Source organism: Esox lucius, chromosome 5 (assembly GCF_011004845.1).
Source record: "Esox lucius isolate fEsoLuc1 chromosome 5, fEsoLuc1.pri, whole genome shotgun sequence".
NCBI classification, from domain to species: domain Eukaryota; kingdom Metazoa; phylum Chordata; class Actinopteri; order Esociformes; family Esocidae; genus Esox; species Esox lucius.
This window is the reverse complement of record NC_047573.1, coordinates 30,162,049-30,184,286: the sequence shown is the minus strand read 5'-3', so window position 1 is coordinate 30,184,286 and position 22,238 is coordinate 30,162,049. Positions and strand designations below refer to the sequence as shown.

Here is a 22,238-nt window from a genome sequence, read left to right as displayed (position 1 = left end):
CTTGAAACAGTCATCGAGGTTGAGTTTGAGATCCCAGTCTCCTAGATGTTCAAGAACAGGGCAACTTGCTAGGGTTTTGACAGCACCGCGTGTGGATAAGATGCTGTGCACGAAGGCAACTTCGTTGCTCACGGTAACAGTGGGCAGATTAAACATCCGCACGCACATTGGCCCTCATTTATCAAAAGTGCGTACAACAAATTTCCAGCGTACACCTGGCGTACACCCAAAACCACGGTGACTTTGAGATTTATCAATATGGACGTTGACGTACGGCACTCTCAAATCCTACGCCAGCTCAGGAGGTGGTGTATGCATGTTTTGAGTTAGTGCGGAAATGCGCAGAAAAAAAAATCCTAATGCACTGACAAACTAAAAGATATGATATATTATGACCCACTGTAAAAAAAAAACAAACATAATAATTATAAACTTCAGTGTTTTTTTTTGGGCAACATGGACTTCAATGTTTAATTTGTGTGACTTTACCAAAGCATTTGATTTATATGTATTCCTTCAGATGCGAGCCTGTGCGCTTTACTTGACGTTTCAGGGTTAGGCCCGGCAGTTGCGCACGGACTGGGTTCAGTAATAAAAGCCTTTTAATGACCAAAATATAATTCAGACTGAAAAAATAATAAAAATGACATTCTTCTTATTTTAAATAATAATAATAATAATAATAATAATAAAAATAGAAATAATAATAATGACATTCTTCTTCTAAATAACAATAAACGTCATTAATAATAAAAATAATAAAATAATAAGACGAATATTACAAATTGTCATGCAATTATTCATGTGAATGAATGGTACTCCACATCACATCATCATCATCACTATTGAACACCCCAATACATGTGACGTGATACGAAATGAAATGCTAATTGTTTCAAACGCGTGCTGTAAAATTCATTGTGATAGGTCATTTGCTCATCCAAACAGCTTTATAAACTGGATTTCCACCGTACAACATTTCTCAATTTTAAAACAATATTATTTCTTTCTACCTTCCTGGTGATCGTCTCAATCTCCACGTCAGAAAAGTTTCTCTTTTTTGCCGTCTTCCGTGTGTCCATGGCATAAAATGAGGGCATGGGGGAAGCGGAGACTTGAATATATAGGGGCGTGTTATTCTAATGACGATCGTTTTCAACCGCGGCATTTATCAAGCGCAGGTATTGCGTACACCTGGATTTTAAAGATACGCACAGCTACATAAATCAGGCGGGGAGAGGAGTGTAAGCAAAATCTTACGCCAACATATACGTCCGTTTCTACGCAAGAATGATAAATGAGGGCCATAGAATGGGTTTGTTGAGCTGAATGAGGGACTTGTGACAGATTACGGACCTGTTGAAGGTCTTATTACAGCTGGAACATAAGGTCAGTTGTTTAACCGTAGCCAGCATTAGGTCAATTGACGCTGGGTGTTCTCAGGTGTGACTTCTCGAGCGGGGACAGCCGCTTCGGGTTGCCGGTGTGGCGGGTACAATATCTGTTGCGGCTGTGAAGCAGTTACAGGAGTGTACACATTAAGATAATTTATGTTTCAACACACCTCTGCTTGCGTAGGCCAGGCACACGATGACTGTGTAAGGTCCAGGACCACTGGGGGCACGGAGGTTATAGGCACTTTTTGCAGCAGGGTTGTAAGCCCTTGGGACTGCTGGGACTCTAAATGCGGCAAAGACTGATTGCAGAGCACAAACTCATCGAAGAGGCACTCAATGTCAACCGTGCTGGCCCGGAGGTTGGATTGGGTTTCTATCTCTGTAGACTCAGGTACCATATCACAGACGGGCCTTGGACTGCATAGAACGCTAGGGCAGGGCTCTGTTCCAGCCGCAAAGGGTTCATTGTGGTAGTTTTCTCTATTCCAATTTGGCTCAGATACATGGAACTATGACACCTCGCAACCTTGGAAATTGTTTGCAAACTTGACATCCTGTGCTTCATATCCATAGTTGCCTGTAGCAAAAAAAAGTCAGCAGTGAGAAACTTTATTTTGCGTGAATCCATGATGGTGATTTTCCGTGTTCTGTAATGAGCACATGTTCAAAACAGAGAGAGAGAGAGGTCATTCAGAAGTTTGAAACATGAACAAGCACTTCTTTTTTTTATGTTTAGAAACTTAGGGAACAGATAAATGACCAGCCACTCACAAGACTCTTTCAGGAAGGCTTACAAGAGGCCTACAGTAACATTAAAGGAACCCAAAAAAAGGATCCTATGTACTCATTTATCTTCCCCTTTGTAGGCCAACGGGTGAAATTCTTGTATTTGTGCCAGTTATTATGGAGCCATTTGACCACCGGAGAGCTCCAACAGTGATCTGTTAATAAAATCAATACACTGTAAACCCTAATGTGTTTCTACTAAGTGTAACTCAAAGTTTGATAAATGTTCCCAAAAACTTGAAACGTTTATGTTTTACTTATGTTTACTCAGTGTTTATATGTTTAAAATGAAAATGTTCCCAACATACTGTGCTTCAAGTTGATATTTTGGAAACGTTATATTATCTTCTTTTTTTGCATGTACTCTGATTAATTCATGTTAGCTACACAAACATCAAACACATACATTTGTCTAAAATAATCAAATTATTAGTCAAACTATTTTGCACCCTCTACTGAAATGATTGTACCAATTTGATCCAGGAACAGAGTATTTAAACAAACAGGTCAAAGGTGAGAATCTTTATTTAGCATGAGTCCAAGATGGTGGTCTTCTGTGTTCTGTAATGAGCACATGTTCGAGAGAGGGAAATACACATATGACCAAAAATGATTCCTTATAAGACTACATGTTTCCCCTGTCTATTTGTAATGATGCCCTGTAAACTACAAAAAAACATTAAAACTAGAAACGCATTGACTCTATTAACCTAACCCTAATTCACAAACCTAAATGTATGTTAATAGATATTTTAGAACATTCTATGAGATGGTATTTGAAATGGAGAGGAGAAAAACATACCTTCATTGCTGTTAGGTGACCATGTCTTCCAATAGGGCCATTACCATAAATAACCCTGACTACAAAAAAGCAGGCAATGCTGCAAACACAACAATTGGCAACATTTGGAAGTAACGGCAAAAGTAGCTTACCTATAACCTGTTCAATACGATAATGTCATAGATCCTGAAAGTTAACCTGCACAAAGCATTCAATTCATCCTTATGGAACGAACCATGGCCTCTGTGTAAAATATGAAAGCTTGGGAGTTGAGACTATTGCTTAGAATATGTCACATGGAAACTAGTCTTGAAGGAGTTGCTAAAGTAGTTTGCCCGTATCTTTATCCAAACCCAAGATAAAGCCAGAAATCTATAGAATTCCCATGAAAATCTCCATATAATTTTATACCTATTGTGACTATACTAAACATGCAACTGTACCACAATAACAATAGGTGACATTTTTGTAGGATTAAATCTAGCAACTCCACAATAATATCTGTAGTTTGGGAACCAGATCAAAAATGTTATTGTGGAATTCTTTAGTTATTGATCTTGAAAAAATAACCTGCATAAAGCATTCAATTCATCCTTATGGAACGAACCCTGACCCACACACACACGCATGCTCACACACACCCACACACACACACACGCAAATACACACATGCACGCACACACACACACACACACCGGGAATGGCAGAGGGGCCCCCCGATTGCTACAGCGATGATGAGACATGCTCATGCAATGAAACGGAGAGGAGAAAAACATACCTTCATTGCTTTTAGATGACCATGTCTTCTGATAGGGCCATTACCATAAATAACAAAAAAGCAGGCATTAAAATCAGGGGCGAAAATCTGATGTCAACTTTGGAAGGGACAATTACATAACATTTTCTCAAGAGAAATTCTTGAGGGGTACACCAAAGATAGTGCTGTAATACTGTTTTAGATAAACTACTGGGGTTGCCAACTTCAATATGGAAAAATAAGGGAAACCTTGCCAGTGGCCCCAAGCCCGGGAGACAGAAAAGCCGGGGGGTCTGGGGGTCCTCCCCGATGTGGTTTTGAGTGTCAGACACTTAATTTCCTTCATTTTTATGCACCAATTTGTGCTTTTTATGCATCAATTTAAAAGTCCTCTGCTACTTTCAAAATGAATGTAATGGAAATAGAGTCAATAAGAGTAAAGAACAGTTGCATTAATTATATTAAAAAATAAAACATCAGATAGTAGACATGGGCAAGGAGTTTGGTTTTTAAAAATAAACTATTTGGTATATTCTGAAGATGCAAGAACCCACCCTCCAGGAAGGATGTAGTTGCCTAGTTTTGACTGTTGCTGCTGCCATGCTCTGCAATAGTTTCCCATCCCACATTAAGTCCTGTTCCACAACTGACAACTTTAAAGACCCACCTTTTTTCTCTTGCTTTTAGTTCAGTCTGAAGTTGTCCCTTGGTTTTGGTCGAGTCCACTCTACTTATTTTAACATCCTCAGTGTTTTAATCTGTTTTTGGTTTTATTCAATGATCTTAATTGATCATTTACACTCTTCCTTTTTATTTTAGTGATCACTGGTTTGTTTTGAACTCCCTTTACCTGGTTACTTAGATCTTAATTAGATACTTCCCCTTGTGGTGATCACAGCTGAACCCAGTTGAGTAGATTTATTTTGTACACCTCTACTTCAATGTGATTGTTGTAATCTTTCATTTCAGTTGTCAAGGTTCGTTGTTGACCTGGGGGATGCTGTTGCCTGGGTAAATGTCTCGATGGAAGGAACTCTTTGAGGAACTCCTAAATCCCACTATAGTGGAGGCAGAGCTGGAGGCTGATGGGGAAGCATCGTCAATCTCCATGGCAGAAGTCACTGAGGTAGTCAAACAACTCCACAGTGGCAAAGCTCCGGGGATTGACGAGATCCGTCCCGAAATGTTGAAAGCTTTGGGTGTGGAGGGGATGTCTTAGATGACACGCCTCTTCAACATTGCGTGGAAGTCGGGGAAAGTGCCTAAGGAGTGGCGGACCAGGGTGGTGGTTCCCCTGTTCACCAATTACAGGGGTATCACACTTCTCAGCCTCCCTGGGAAAGTCTACTCAAAGGTACTGGAAAGGAGGGTTCGGCAGATAGTCAAACCTCTGATTGAAGAGGAACAATGCAGATTCCGTCCTGGTCGCGGAACAACCAACCAGCTCTTTACTCTTGCAAGGATCCTGGAGGGCGCCTGGGAATATGCCCATCCTGTCTACATGTGTTTTGTGGATCTGGAGAAGGCGTATGACCGGGTCCCCCGGGAGATACTGTGGGAGGTGCTGCGGGAGTATGGAGTGAGGAGGTCCCTTCTGAGGGCTATCCAATCCCTGTACGTCCAAAGTGTGAGCTGTGTTTGGGTTCTCGGTAGTAAGTCGGACTCGTTCCAGGTGGGGGTTGGCCTCCACCAGGGCTGCGCTTTGTCACCAATCCTGTTTGTAACTTTTATGGACAGGATATCGAGGCGTAGTCAGGGTGGGGAGGGGTTTCAGTTCGGTGGGCTGGGGATCTCATCGCTGGTTTTTGCAGATGATGTGGTCCTGATGGCATCATCGCTCTGTGACCTTGAGGCGTTACCCCAAGTAAAGGAGTTCAAGTATCTCAGGGTCTTGTTCGCGAGTGAGGGGACAATGGATCGGGAGATTGGCTGGAGAATCGGAGCAACGGGGGTGGTATTGCATTCGTTTTACCGCACCGTTGTGACGAAAAGAGAGCTGAGCCAGAAGGCAAAGCTCTCGATATACCGGTCAATTTTCGTTCCTACCCTCACCTATGGTCATGAAGGCTGGGTCATGACCGAAAGAACAAGATCGCGAGTTCAAGCGGCTGAAATGGGTTTTCTCAGAAGGGTGGCTGGCTTCTCCCTTAGGGATAGGGTTTGAAGCTCAGCCATCCGTGAGGAACTCGGAGTAGAGCCGCTGCTCCTTTGTGTCGAAAGGAGCCAGTTGAGGTGGTTCGGGCATCTGGTAAGGATGCCCCCAGGACATCTCCCTAAGGAGGTGTTCCAGGCACGTCCAGCTGGGAGGAGACCTCGGGGTATGCCCAGGACTAGGTGGAGAGATTATATTTCGACACCGAGAGAATATATTTTGACGAGAAAAAAAGACAAGAAACATCAGTTGTTTATCAAGAGTAAACTGGACAGTGTTTTGGAAATGTTCACCTGGTCATACAACATGATAGGATGAAACCAAAGCCTGCAGAATCTGGGCAAAGCTGAATACACAGTACATAAAGTAACAGTTTAGTTTTTTCGGTGCTGGAATGTAATGTTTTGAATATTTGATTGGTTGATTAAATGTTTATATGTCTAATTAGCATCTTTTTTTTTAGGTTATGCCATTAACTTGCCAATCATTACTCTAGAATTAAAAATGTGCTTATTTCAGGAACCCCTGGAAAAAATTATATTCCTGTAAACAGATGTTGACCTGACCTCTACATGATGCAAATTGAAATGTACCACCTAATTGCAACAGTTTATAGAAAATTAAATACTTCCAGTTACCAGTTTCAACTTTCTCGAAACAATGCTGTTAAAATGAACAGTGCAAGTGAAAGGAAGGAGAAACCATTACAAAGATTGTATGAAAACTGGTCAGATCTACACAGCAGAACCCACAGGTCTCGGCAAAGGACCTTCAGAACAGTTTAGCTGACCCTGAAGTTGTTGCTCACAGGTCCAGCTCACAATGGCCCTCATTTATCAAAAGTGCGTATACCAAATTTCCAGCGTACACCGGGCGTACACCCAAAACCACGGTGACTTTGAGATTTATCAATATGGACGTTGGCGTACGGCACTCTCAAATCCTACGCCAGCTCAGGAGGTGGTGTACGCACGTTTTGAGTTAGTGCGGAAATGCGCGGGAAAAAATATCCTAACGAACTGACAAACTAAAAGATATGATATATTATGACCCACTGTAAGAAAAACAACAACATAATTACAAACTTCAGTGTTTATTTTTGTGCAACATGGACTTCAAGGTTTTATTTGTGTGACTTTACCAAAGCATTTGATTTATATGTATTCCTTCAGATTCGAGCCTGTGCGCTTTACATGACGTTTCAGGGTTAGGCCCGGCAGTTGCGCACGGACTGGGTTCAGTAAGGCTTTTAATGACCAAAATATAATTCAGACTGACAAAATAATAAAAATGACATTCTTCTTCTTTTAAATAATAATAATAGAAATAATAATAATAACGACATTCTTCTTCTAAATAACAATAAACGTCATTAATAATAAATATCATGAAATATAAGACGAATATTACAAATTGTCATGCAATTATTAATGTGAATGAATGGTACTCCACATCACATCATCATCTTTTATTCCGCTTTTTAAACAGCCAAATGAAACTATTTTATTTCTTTCTACCTCCCTGGTGATCGTCTCAATCTCCACGTCAGAGAAGTTTCTCTTTTTTACCGTCTTCCGTGTGTCCATGGCGTAAAATGAGACTAACTCAAAACATGCGTACACCACCTGCAGAGCTGGCGTAGGATTTGAGAGTGCCGTACGCCAACGTCCATATTGATAAATCTCAGACACCGTGGTTTTGGGTGTACGCCAGGTGTACGCTGGAAATTTGGTGTACGCCATTTTGATAAATGAGGGCCCATGTGCACAGTAGTACAGACCAAATGTAACTTGTGGTTGAATGTAATGTAGGAAAAATAGTAATCTGTTCATATTCTGTCAATGCTGTTCATAATCAGTAAAATGTTGTTGACCGCATCATTTATAATTCACATACAAAGCATTTACAGTAGCATAGAAATAGAATAATCTATAATTGAATAATTAAATTATAATAATTTATTGGTGTTTTTTGCATATAAAGAACTGTTGTGTTCCTTACTGATGTTCTGGTAATGTTGTTTAAAAATAAAATCCTTTGAAGAGTTTGAAATTGTGTTGTTGTTCTATGGTTGAATTGACATTTTCTGGAGGTTTCAAATCCTGGGGTCAAATTGACCCCAAGGATAACAGATGTTAGTAAATTTGAGGATAACAGGAGGGTTAAACAATTCAGAAACTCAATTTATCTTTGTTTTGAAGTAATATGCTGGTCTCTTTTTTGAACATGTCCAAATCTTCAAGATCAGGAAGCGTTTCTTTAATGTTGCTCACAAAACGCTGATATTGCGCACTAATACACAATCCTATTACCCTTTCCAAGAACCTACAGCAACACTCTTAATAATTATATTGTTTACTTCTCAAATTACCTATTCTTTTGTATGACTCAAATAATAAACCATCAAAATTATGTTCTTGTATAACTCTCAAATTACTGTTCTATGACTACTATCAAATAACTAGATCCATTACTCTCTTGACTAACTTGCTGTAATTCTCTAATTGGAGAGAAAAACAGCCATTCCGAAAATGAGACCTGTTGGGCCCAGTTGGAACTCAAAGGAGATGTTGTGATGTCCGAAGCTTCGAACGTCAATGGTCACGTGGTGTTGTACTTTAAAACGAGCATCTGGTACACTGAATCGAAACAGTAGAGCTCAGAAAACTGAACAGTGCTTTGGAGCTTCGGGTTCTATCGTTCTATCCCTACTCCGCGTGTGTTTTGCCTCCGACTGTGATAGCCCCTATGTACGGCTCTTTTCATGGTGATGAAAGATGTTTACAATTCCAAATGAAAGCAAAAGCACTTGGTTTGAATGCAAAATTTAATGGGTCTGAAAGACCACAACATTGTATTGATAATAGTACCAAAGCAACCCCAAAAATACAAATAGAACAAAAAAGGAACATAAACATGACACCAAAATAATCCAGCAATTCCCTTCCCTTCCCCAGGCTTATTAACCACAGTCAATAAATCATTTATCACCAAGGTCTCCTAGTAATGTGATCAATACAATACCAGCATACTGTTAGATGTATCACTGAGTAGGTGCCAGTATCTTCACAGATGTTCCATTATAAATATAGAAACCAGGACAGAGTGGCTGAATGAATGTGGTTTGGACTCTGTAGAGGAGGGTAATTGTATCAGAGACACTGTAGAAGGACAGAGTTCAATCTGAACTGTAGTCACAAGGGAGACAGACAGACTCACTTATCACAGGTTCAAATCATTCATGTCCACAATCTACATAGAGGTAACTAAAGGAGGGAACTAAAAGTAGACACCATGTAATAACAACTAGTTTAAAAGCATTACTCATATGGAGATGCACTATAAGAATATACCAGGAACTCTTCACTAGATAACTACATAGATTCACTGCAGATATTCTAGTCATTCCTACTTCTTCTCCTGCTTCCCCCCTTTGTCCTGCTCTCCTCCTCTTCACTCCCTTTCTCCTGGATTACCTCATGCTTTTGACTTTCTGTGTGATCTTGTGTGTGTCTGTCACATCATGTATGGATAAGTGTTTAGAAATGTTTATATCCCATGTATGTGAAACCTTAGATAAATGAGCCTGTCTGTTCTTTGTTGCTATGACAATGCAATGCACTGAATATGAAACATTTCTGTTATATTACAATAAATATTACCCACATACACACGTCAGACAATATTATTTCAATCCTTTGTGTGTTTGCTGCCCCCGCTTTCACTTGACCTGCGAATCGGCTCTCATTGTTCACCAAAAAGAGACATTCATTCACAAATGACCAATCACTGGATAGCATCTGGTTTCGAGAAGGGGCAGGTGAATTTTGAGAAGTCGTAGAGAAATTCCACATCACAATGTCTGCGCTCTCACAATGTTTATACTCTTGCGCGACTGGTTCTTCTCTTAAGCGGCTTGTGTTTCTGCTCTCTCAATGTCACTTTCTGCTCTCTTTATAGTGATTATATATTATAGTGAAAAACCCCTAAACTGAACTTGCCTGCCCCAAGAACCGCTTAACTAACTACTAACCAATACAAATATACAGTGGGTGGTCCGCTCAGTTCTAAACTGTTTTTAGACAACGTTTTCCTAGGGTGACATGCTAAAAAAAAAAAAAAAAATCCCAGGGACAAACAAAACACAAAGGTCAAACAGGGACTAAACAGCAAACAATAGACTAGACAGCACCAAACAAATAGCCACAGCAATACATACAGTACTCACATGAAACAGGAAAAAGTGAGATGTATGCGCCAAAACTATGTGGTGTACCAGCATACTTTTTACATGTATCACTGAATAGGTGTCAGTATCTTCACAGACGTTCCACTATAAGTTAAGAACCCAGGATAGAGTGGCTTAGTGAATGTGGTCTGGACTCTGTGGAGGAGGGTCATTGTGTCAGAAACACTGTAGAAGGACAGAGTTCCTGCCCTGTGGTCCAGATACACTCCTACTCTGGAGGAGCAGGGGACAGGGATATTAGTCTTGTTATTATTGTGCCAGAAATTGCAGCCTGATGTAGAGCAGTATAACCTCCAGGACTGATCATTACGTCCGAAACAACAATCATAGCCTCTTCCTTTCCTGCTGATCTCTTTATATAAGACGGCTATACCAACTGTTTCCCCACTCCACTCTACCTCCCAGTAACTGACTCCAGACAGGCCCTCTAAACTCAACACCTGGCTATAGAAGTTAAATCTGTCTGGACAGTCAGAATAAGACTGGACCTTATCACTGCATGTCACCTTTCGGTTCCCCTCAGACAGACACAGGTACTGATATGCTGTATTGGGATCCAATGTCAGCTGGCAGGAATCTAAAAAAAAAGAAAAAAAGTCAGTGACAGTGTGTTTGTGTGTGTGTCTCTCTGTGTAAGAATTTATTTACGTGCTAAAAATCAGTATGTAGGTCGGCTTATATTTATGAGTGTATGTGTGTTTGTCTAGTGTTGTGTGTGTTCACAAAGTGCAAATACATTGGTGGGATTGTGTTTGTCTGTGTGTGTGTCGGTATTTCCTCACATGTTAAGAAATCCTCTCTGGTCATGGGCTCAGCAGTTAGTCCAATCTGAAATGTTGTCACTATGGAGACAGACAGACTCACTTATCACAGGTTGCTATGGAAATTCTTGAACTGATGTATACTTAGTCCTATACATGTATAAATGGGTTACTAGCTAAAAATACTGAGTCCCCATGTTTACATAAGAAAAGGAATGAAGGAGTTTAAAGGTCATCATTGGATGGTCTCAGAAGGTCATTGGGTTATCCCTTAATTTTCTATCAGTTTATCTGTTCTCTGTCCAGATGTTGTGTGTCCCTTAGAGTTTAAAAGGTAACCCACAAAGTCCTTGGTTTAATGTGGGGGAGGAAAGCCTGCCCCTTGGTTAAAACCTAGGTATTGACAGAACAAAGGGAATGTGTATTATTGACATGGGACAGCCCGCCCTTTGAGTAAAACCTATGTGACATAAGACAGATATTCTAGTCATTCCTACTTCTTCTCCTGCTTCCCCCCTTTGTCCTCCCCTCCTCCTCTTCACTCCATTTCTCCTGGATTACCTCATGCTTTTGACTTTCTGTGAGATCTTGTGTGTGTCAGTCATGTATAAGTGTTTAGAAATGTTTATATCCCATGTTTATGAAACCTTAGATAGATCGGCCTATGTCTCTTCTATGTTATCACAATGCAATGTACTGAATATAAGACCTTTATAATACAATGAATATACCGCACGTCAGAAAATAATATTTTAATCCTTTGAGTGTTTGCTGCGATATATTGCCTACAGACTCCAGGTGAATATGAATATATAATCTATTAATTCTCTATGGGATACCTTATATTTGTTTTCATAAAATTCTGCCAAAATACTGTGGATTGCATTATAATTTTTTTTTAGATTTTCTTAAATTAATTTGGCCAACCTTTCCCAGAAATCTTGTCCATTTCCTTCTTGCATACATCCTGTAGTTGATCTCTCAGTTCAGAGACTGATTTCTTCACATGCTCAAAGGGGATGTGTGGATAGACAGTAATGCTGGGTAAGGCCTTATATTCAGGAGAGACACAGAGAGACTGGAAAGTCTACAAAGAGAGGGAAACAAACAATAGCTTTTGACATAGACAGGGAAGTCAATTTCACAGTGAAAGAAATCAAGAGGTAGCCATTGCAGAGTATCGTAAGATAAAGTGATGTCACCTGGAGGAAATGGATGTGATCCTCTGTGTGTGAGAGCTGCTTCAGTTCAACATCTCTCCTCCTCAGCTCAGCAACCTCCTGTTTCAGTTGTTCCATGTGTCGTTCTGCTTGACTCACTTCAGTCTTCTCCTGAGCTCTGATCAGCTCCTTCAACTCAGAGCGCCTTTTCTCAATGTAGCAGATCAACTCAGTAAAGATCCTCTCACTGTCCTCCACTGCTGCCTGTGCAGAACGCTGTTAGGACACACATTTTAACAAGTAAATTAACTTGGCTTTGTAATTATGTAATTATGTTTGTATGTAGAAATAGCAAACCCACAACTCACCTTCAGAGAGTCCACAGACTGTCTCAGTTCCTGAATCTCCTTCTCTCTCTCCTGGATTCTCTTAAGGCATTTCTGGTGTTTCTCTCCCACATGTTTCTGCAGAGACATACAGTCGTGGCTAAAGGTTGTGAGAATGACACAAATATAGATTTTCACAAAGTCTGCTGCCTCAGTTTTATCATGATTAAGTTACAATTACAGACTGGAAGCTTTAAAAGGAGGGTGGGGCTTGGAATCATTGTTCTTCCTCTGTTAACCATGGTTACCAGCAAGGAAACACATGCCATCATCATTGCTTGGCACAAAAAGGGTTTCACAGCAAGGATATTGCTGGTAGTAATATTGCACCTAAATCCACCATTCATTGGATCATCAAGAACTTCATGGAGAGAGGTTCAATTGTTGAGAAGAAGGCTTCAGGGCGCCCAAGAAAGCAAGCGCCAGGACCGTCTCCTAAAGTTGATTCAGCTGCAGAATCGGGGTACCACCAGTGCAGAGCTTGCTCAGGAATGGCAGCAGGCAGGTGTGAGTGCATCTGCATGCACAGTGAGGCGAAGACTTTTGGAGGATGGCCTGTTGTCAAGAAGGGCAGCAAAGAAGCCACTTCTCTCCATGAAAATCATCAGGGACAGACTGATATTCTGCAAAAGGTATAAGGATTGGACAGCTGAGGACTGAGGTAAAGTAATTTCCTCTGATTGGGACATCTGGAAAAAAGCTTGTCCGGAGAAGACAAGGTGTGCCCTACCATCAGTCCTGTGTCATGCCAACAGTAAAGCATCCGGAGACCATTCATGTGTGGGGTTGCTTCTCAGCCAAGGAGTTGGTTCACTCAAAATTTTGCCTAAGAACACGGCCATGAATAAAGAATGGTACCAACATAATTTGTTGGGATGAATAGTGACTATGACAATGTGACTGTTCAGTTTGTTTCTGTGATATTTGATTAGAAGTAAATCTCTCAATCTCTGCTTAGACTGCTGCCTCCCCGCGACCTGGCCCTGGATGAAGCAGAAGAAGATGCATGTATGTATGTAATCATATTAATATCATGCATTATGGAATAAGTGGGTAAAAATGTGCAGGGAGCACATTTTTGTTATTCCTTACATGGGTACTAAGTTTTACTTTCTCAGGTCAAATTAAAACATATCAATTCTACATCATGTTCTATTCTAGAAAACCAAGTTGAGAAGTTTATTTGGTCTACAAAGCTAGCTAATGCCATGGCTTTCAGTGGAAGACCACCAACGTTAATGAGCTTGGAAACCACAACAAACTTAGAAAGTAATGATTACTGTATTTATAACTAGCATATCTGTAGTTAGTCCCTGCATTGTAAAACCTAAGTTAGGCATGCGAGGAGTGAACATTTAGACATAGAGAAAAAGTATCAAACATAGCTTTTCTGTTACATGTGTGTGAAATCCAATTTCACGCGTGTCGTTCAGCTGCAGCATTAACAAGTCACATAATGGAAATAGTGCATCACTAAGTAGTACATTTTAGAAGTCAGGAAGCAAATGATGACTGATAATGGTTTGTTGTAGTTTGATGGATAGAATTAAAAGTGCAGGTAAAGGGATAAGCAAGTTGACATTGTAATTATAAGGTAATAACTATTACACACAAAAAACTGGAGTGACCTTTGTCTTGTTTAATAATAATACAAATGATGATGATAATAATAATAATAATAATAATACAATCATCATAGATTTTTACTGTCAACAATAATAGTAGTAATAGCTGTGGCTGTGGCAGCAATCAATTTGATTTTATTTCGTATGTCTCACATGGACAAAGTAAAGTATGGGAGTATTTCACAAAAGGCCCATTAGGTAAAGGAACCATGTGCCAGATTATGTATCCCTCAGTGGCTGGAAACAGAAATCTCACTGCTACCCTTGATTGGACACCAGAAGGAGAAGAAGCCTTCACCCACACTAAACAAGCAGCACATCTCTGCTCTCCAGACTACACCCAGCCATTCCATCTCGATGTTTCAGAAACAGGAACCATTGTGAATGCTGTCCCATTTCAGAAAAAATTGGGAGAAAGGAGAGTACTGATGTACCACAGTTTCAGACTAGACAACATTGAACAAGGGCAAACAGGATGTGCCAGACATCTAGCAGTCCTAATTAGGGCTATAGACAAAACATTACATGTGGTCATGTGCCATCCCCTGAAAATCAACACTGCACATGGAGTAATTGCATTCCTGAGCTCCAATGCATTTACTTTCTCCCCAGTAAGAAAAATCAAGATTTCTGACATCCTGAAGCAACCACACATCAGTTATGAAACTAAAAGAATAAACATGGCCAATGGACTGAACTCAGAAGAACATGAACCACATGACTCTGAATTTGTAGCACAAAAAGACTTGAAGCTCAGAGAAGATCTACAAGCAAACCCACTGGAAAATCCAGAAATTACATTGTACAGTGATGGCTGCTGTAATAGAGGAGATCAGGGAAATGTAGCCTCATATGCAGTAGTGCAACAACAGGGACAGCAAATTGAGACCCTAGACTCAGCAATCATTCCCCAACCAGCCTCTGCCCAATTAGCTGAAGTGATAGCATTAACCAAAGCTTTAAAAATAGGGAAAGACAAAAGAGTAAACATTTACACTGACTCAGCATATGCGCATGGCGCAGTACACATAGATCGCCCACAATGGCTAAGAAGGGGATTTCTGACCAGTCAAAAACCCCAGTTAAACATGCCAGTGCACTCCAAAATCTTCTCAAAGCCATCCTGCTCCCTACACAGATAGCAGTAATGAAGTGTAAAGGACACCAAAATTCAACCTCAGCGGTAGCTAAAGGTAATGACACCGCAGACAAAGCAGCTAAGAAGGCAGGAGGTTACAGCAGACAATTGATATGCCTGCAGACAGAAAACACCCCTGAACTAACTGAAGAACACACAGAAAAAATGCAGGAACATGCAGGAGTTTATGAACACAATCAGTGGCTTTCAAAAGGCGCAACAAAGTTAAACAAAGGTCTTTGGAGATCACATGATGGTCACTTGGTGGCACCTGCAAAACTCTGTCATTTGTTAATCAAAGAAGCCCATGGACCAACCCATGTTGGCAGAACAAGAACCACTAAAGAAGTGGAAGCCCACTGGTGGCATCCATACATGAATGAAATGGTAGAAAACTTCATAAAAGACTGCGAAAATTGCAGTGCTCACAACAATAAAAGACCCTACAAATGCCCAAAGGGAGGTTTTCCAGTTACTGTTGCTCCATTCAAAGAAGTCTGTATAGACTATACAGACATGGGAGCAGATAATATGGTCAGGGGACACAGATACATTTTGGTTATGGTAGACCGTTACACCAAATGGATTGAAGCTATCCCATGTAAGAAAGAGGATGCAAACTCAGTGGTAAAATGGCTAAAAAAACAAACTGATACCAAGATATGGGGTCCCCAGATGCTTTAGGTCAGATAATGGATCCCACTTCACCAGCCAAAAGTATTTTGACATTGTGCACAAGTTTGGATCAGTGTATCACCCCTCTTCACAAGGTCTAGTGGAGAGGGCTAACCAAACTTTGAAAAGAAATTGCCCAAGCTTGTCATAACACCAAAATTAATTGGGTAGATGCACTGCCCCTGGCACTAATGTCTAGGAGATCTTCACAGAGTAATAAAACTCACCTGTCTCCTCACGAGTTATTGACAGGCAGGCCAATGCCAGGGCCACCCAGAGATGGCGGTATAGGCCCAGTATTTGATCTGTGGCAGATGGAAGCAGACGATTATATGAGAGCTCTCACTAATCTCACTCAAGTTTTGTCTTCACAGGTCCAAGCTGCAATGGAAACACCACAGAGCGAAACAGAGCCTCCTGTAAAGCCTGGAGATTGGGTGAGGTTGAGAGTTCACAAACGGAAGTGGGCAGAACTGAGGTGGACAGGACCGTGGGAAGTGATTGAAAGCTCAACCCACACCCCGAAATTTAGAGTAAAAACAGGAGCTAATTGGCACCACCTAACACACTGTACACCCGCCCGGCGCCCTCCCGATCACTAGAGGAGGTTAGGACTGATTTGACCACGCTGTGAACAAAAAGTAGGTTTTGATTGATATAATGATGAATTTGAGTTAGACACAGCAGAACCAGAAAATCTTTGTCTCTCTTTCTGGTAGGTTAAAAAAATTAACCTCCTAGGAATCTCTTTGAAATGTTTTCCCCCTTCACCAGTAAAACAAAATGGAGAACAAAAGAGGAAACAATTTGAGGCTCCTAGAGTTTTGTGGAATAAAGGGAACAATAGCAACTTTAGCCATAACCATATCTTTAGTCACAATAATCATAATTTTCCCGCCTGAGATTAGGTCATCCATAACCCTCAATCAGCACAGTAACACTGCACGTGTAGGTAGCTCTATTCCCCAAAACAGTACAAATTCCCTTAAAAGGGATCACAGAAGATTTAGAAGATCGTACAGGATTGCCCAACCCTTACTGACGCTACATTTTACTGAAGGAGAAACTGATGCTGCACGATTTGATTTATGTTCAGACTATAATACAAAGCATTTTTCGAAAGCATCATCCTGTCAATAGCAATAATGTGTGCGATACTTTTGCTTTGTGGATGTTGCTGCATTCCCTGCATTAGAACCTTAACCAACAGGCTTATCACCACTGCTTTAACTAAGGAAAAAGAGGGACAGCTTTTGTGAAGACAAGCACCTTTAGCACCTTGGATGCAAGATGAGTCAGATAGCGAGGTCGGAGAAGAAAATTAATCTCTTGTATAAATCATTAAGTATTTTATTTTTTACAACTTGTTTACATTCCTTGCCAACAATCTACCATGAAGTATTTTTTACAACTTATTTACAACAATTGATGTTTACATTTTTGTTATATTTCTGTTTATGTAATGACTTTATTCTCAGTGACATTTATAGTTATTTCACACCATAAATGGTGTGAAACGGGGGATTGTTGAGATAAATAAAGTTTGCTGTTGTAATTCTCACACCTTGTCTCTGTGAGGAATAGGTCAAGACAGCCTTTTGTCTCACACTCACTCTGACTTTTCACCTGTCTTTTCAAGAGAGACAGGATTAAAACCCAACAATCAACATGCAAAAGAAACTGCCTCCTATTCAGCAGGAAGAAACCTTCTGTCTCCAACCCCCTGGTGTCCTAGACTAGGTTAGGACAATAGAATGTTAATTCCTGTAACCTTGTAAAGATTTCACATCTGTATGCAAGTATCTGTTGATCTGTAACCGAAAATGACCCAATTTTCCATACATGGTAGCTTATTTTCACACTGCTGTGCTTAGCTAGCGAACACGTTAGTTAACTGGCTAGGTAGTTAACTAGACGGCTAACATTAACTTTGCTCAGTCAGATTTGTTCTGGATAAACATAGTATTGACATAAATGCCCGTGGGTTCTTGTCAAAACTGGAACCGGCATTTTCATTTACTTTAAAGTTTTTAGCCACTATAAAAAGTTTCGTGTCCATCACATCACAATGTAAACGTTGGCCAAATTAGCTAGTGTAGTTACCAAGCCTAGCAAACCAAGACATGAACTTGGTAATATGTATGAATTTAATATTACAGCAGCCTATAATGAGTTATGTCAGAAGTATAACTGAACAAATCATGACCACTTAATGAGGTGCATATTAGCTAGCTTGCTATGATTTACCTGCAGACATCAAGGGTTGCAGGCGGCTGCAGACAAGTTTGGTGCCTTTTCAAATGCAGTTCAACAACGCATGATAGAAAACACGCGAATACAGTACTAAGGGACAAGCTAGCTTATATGAAAAATCGGTCACGTTATACACGGACCAATACACAAACCACGTCTATGTAGTTTCGAGTCGAGACGGAGACCACGGCCCCATCTCTGATTAAGACACATAGTTATTGTTAGTTATTTATTCAATACATTAATATAAACAATTGTTATAACTGGAGTCCCTCTCTTACCTGTTTGTCAGTCCTTTCTGCTGCAGCTGAAACTATATCATGTCCTTTATGTTCATCCATTATACAGAGCGGACAAATACACTGCTGATCAGTACGACAGTAAACCTCCAGTAGTTTATCATGATGAGAACAGATCTTCTCCTTTAGTTGTGTGGAGGCATTGACCAACTTGTGCTTTTTAAAGGCAGGAGATTCATAGTGAGGCTTGAGGTGAGTCTCACAGTAAGAGGTAAGACACACCAAACAGGACTTGGCAGCTTTGACTTTTCTCCCAGTACAGGAATCACACTCCACATCTCCAGGTCCAGAATAATGATGACCAGGAGGAGCAGCATTGCGTTTGGTCTTGAGTTTCCGCACCACAACAGCCAGGGTAGCGTTCCTTTTTAAAATAGGTCTTGGTATGAAGGTCTGTCTGCACTGGGGGCAGCTGCAGATACCATTGTATTCTTTTTGATCCAAGCAGCCCTTAATACAGCCTATACAGTAGCTGTGTCCACAGGGAATAGTCACGGGATTCTTCAGTAGACCTAAACAGATTGAACAACTGATTGACTTTATGGCCTCTGCCATTTCTACTCACACACAAATGGACCAAGAAAATAAGAGCTGCGTTACATTTCAATTGAATTCTTCCTCTTCTTCCTCTTCTTCTTCTCTGGGGTTAATGTCGGATCGCAATCAACTTTAAGGTGCATACTGCCACCTACTGTACAGGAGTGTGTAACATCATGTCATTTGTCCAGCTCTTAGATTTTACCTGCTAGCCCGGTATTATTTAAGAAAGTAAAAAGTGCCTCCCTGACGACTGTCACTCCCTCTGTTCCCAGAATTCCTAACAGAATTCCACTCTCTGCCCACCCCTTTAACTCTCTTTCCTCTTCATACCTAGGACAATGCAACACGATGTGTTCTGTATTTTCTTTAACTCTACAGTTGTCACATTTAAACTCACCTAAAGGATTATTAGGAACACCATCATAATACTGAGTTTGACCCCCTTTCGCCTTCAGAACTGCCTTAATTCTACGTGGCATTGATTCAACAAGGTGCTTAAAGCATTCTTTAGAAATGTTGGCCCATATTGATAGGATAGCATCTTGCAGTTGATGGAGATTTGTGGGATGCACATCCAGGGCACGAAGCTCCCGTTCCACCACATCCCAAAGATGCTCTATTGGGTTGAGATCTGGTGACTGTGGGGGCCATTTCAGTACAGTGAACTCATTGTCATGTTCAAGATACCAATTTGAAATGATTCGAGCTTTGTGACATGGTGCATTATCCTGCTGGAAGCAGAGGATGGGTACATGGTGGTCATAAAGGGATGGACATGGTCAGAAACAATGCTCAGGTAGGCCGTGGCATTTAAACAATGCCCAATTGGCACTAAGGGGCCTAAAGTGTGCCAAGAAAACATCCCCCACACCATTACACCATCACCACCAGCCGGCACAGTGGTAACAAGGCATGATGGATCCATGTTCTCATTCTGTTTACGCAAAATTCTGACTCTACCATCTGAATGTCTCAATAGAAATCGAGACTCATCAGCCCAGGCGACATTCTTCCAATCTTCAACTGTCCAATTTTGGTGAGCTTGTGAAAATTGTAGCTTCTTTTTCCTATTTGTAGTGGAGATGAGTGGTACCCGGTGGGGTCTTCTGCTGTTGTAGCCCATCCGCCTCGAGGTTGTGCGTGTTGTAGCTTCACAAATGCTTTGCTGCATACCTTGGTTGTAACGAGTGGTTATTTCAGTCAAAGTTGCTCTTCTATCAGGTTGAATCAGTCGGCCCATTCTCCTCTGACCTCTAGCATCAACAAGGCATTGTCGCCCACAGGACTGCCGCATACTGGATGTTTTTCCCTTTTCACACCATTCTTTGTAAACCCTAGAAATGGTTGTACGTGAAAATCCCAGTAACTGAGCAGATTGTGAAATACTCAGACCGGCCAGTCTGGCACCAACAACCATGCCACGCTCAAAATTGCTTAAATCACCTTTCCTCCACATTCTGACATTCAGTTTGGAGTTCAGGAGATTGTCTTGACCAGGACCACACCCCTAAATACATTGAAGCAACTGCCATGTGATTGGTTGATTAGATAATTGCATTAATGAGAAATTGAACAGGTGTTCCTAATAATCCTTTAGGTGAGTGTATCACTACCCCTTTTCCCCAGTAAAACATAGTGCCATTTAGTCCTGTGTGGTCCAGCCTGAGTCTCTTTATAATTATTTCTTCCCTTCTGCTCCTTTTTTTTTATTATTCGTTATGACTGACTTCTTTACTTTGTGATAGCCCCTTCCCTTCTGGTCATCCTCCCATCCTTTCTGCCAAAACACCAGTCCTTTCTTCTTAATTACCGCTTTCCCTTCTCCTTTCCCAAGTGGGACCGATTGTCCAATCTAATAATACATCCTTCCTCCAATGCCCATTGCACTTAATTTAATCAGCCCTTCCCTCCACATTGAATCATACGCCTTCTTAATGTCAAAATATACTACTGCCTTCAGCTCTTTCATTTTCAGAATCTTTTCAATCTCACTGCAAACTCTAACTATTGCATCCATTGTGGATCTTCCTTTATGAAATCCACTCTGATCATTTGAATTGTTTACAAAGGAATGGTTTTCTGTGACTTCCTGGTTGGTGAACTCAGTTTACAGGTCTGGCCAGTAGAGGGCATTAGTGATCTATTACAGCCAGAGAGGGAATGCTCTCACAGTTCTCTGTGATCTTCAAGATCTTTATTATAATATCTCACTACTCCAGAACCATATCAGGACTTTCAGCCATAGAGGCCAGAGTGACAGCCAGTGAATATACAGAAAGAACACAGTTGAAACAAAATGTTTGGATATATTCAAATGAATGAGTAGGTGTGTCCAAACTTTTGACTGGTACTGTACCACCCCAAATTTTCTAAAACGTTCTCTGTATAACAGGGCTTGGAATTGGTCACAGTGACCTGATTAAGGTAAGACATCACTGCATTATTTAAATCTCCAAAAATATGTTATAAGATATAGATCTATATCTTCACCTGCCCTGCAAGCTTGACTCAATGAAGATAACAAATCATTGCAAACTAAGCACTTCGATAGCATTCTGAGAGTTGCGGGATTCTGTTCCAACAGGATGCCCCTCAAATTGTAGTCACTTCGGTATTATTATATAGTATGTGGTGATTTAAAAAAATTCTTACTACAAAAATCCAAACTGACCACACATGTAACACATTAAATCTTGCATTCTAAACAAGTGATTTTGCATTAATTAACCTCTTTCACCACAAGACCATTCATTTAACAACACATTTTTGGATGAAATACAATGAGTACATTGGTTAAGTAATTTAAACTTAACATAACCTAGCAGCCCTCTCAGTTTAGTCATTGTAACAAACTGTTAATCCAAAACCATACTTGGTAAGCAACATGTTTCAAAATGACTCTTTGAAGTTCTGAAGGAAATCTGTTTATTTCACTGTTTTCACATTAGAAAAAACTCTAACTGTACACTTCCCATCCCAATTTACTGAAAATCATTTCCATAATTTCTATCCCATAGTTAAAAATGTGAACAATGAGAAAATCGAAAATCATTGATGAAAACGCATACTTCAATTGCAACCTGTTATTTGGGGTCTTATCAAATGTAACAAATGCATCAAAAATAAATTAAAGAAATTATTATGTTTTGCACACATCATAATAATTAGCATCAACACTGTCTTCGGTATTTGGCCATGAAATATTATCCACTTCAAAATTATATATTGATTTTTCATGTACTGCAAGATAGTTTTTTTGGGATGTCATATCCAAACGTG

General features: G+C 40.4%; 1 protein-coding gene across 2 annotated transcripts in view; it reads right to left on the bottom strand.

Moving 5' to 3' along the window:
- Nucleotides 1–19,039, bottom strand: part of LOC105008467 (tripartite motif-containing protein 16-like) — a 29,443-nt gene extending 10,404 nt beyond the window's left edge. Inside the window, exons 1-6 of one of the 2 annotated variants that reach the window (XM_020044399.3) lie at nucleotides 18,402–19,039; nucleotides 12,412–12,507; nucleotides 12,086–12,319; nucleotides 11,811–11,970; nucleotides 10,905–10,964; nucleotides 10,629–10,699 (exon numbers count right to left, since the gene is read on the bottom strand). In XM_020044399.3, coding sequence (XP_019899958.1) covers nucleotides 10,629–10,699; nucleotides 10,905–10,964; nucleotides 11,811–11,970; nucleotides 12,086–12,319; nucleotides 12,412–12,507; nucleotides 18,402–18,974 — 1,194 coding nt within the window. In that variant the 5' untranslated portion in view covers nucleotides 18,975–19,039. Of the gene's footprint in view, nucleotides 1–8,682; nucleotides 10,700–10,904; nucleotides 10,965–11,810; nucleotides 11,971–12,085; nucleotides 12,320–12,411; nucleotides 12,508–18,401 lie in introns of those variants that run through there. The other variant, XM_010867777.4, reaches the window with a different exon arrangement.
- Nucleotides 19,040–22,238: the final 3,199 nt, after the last annotated feature.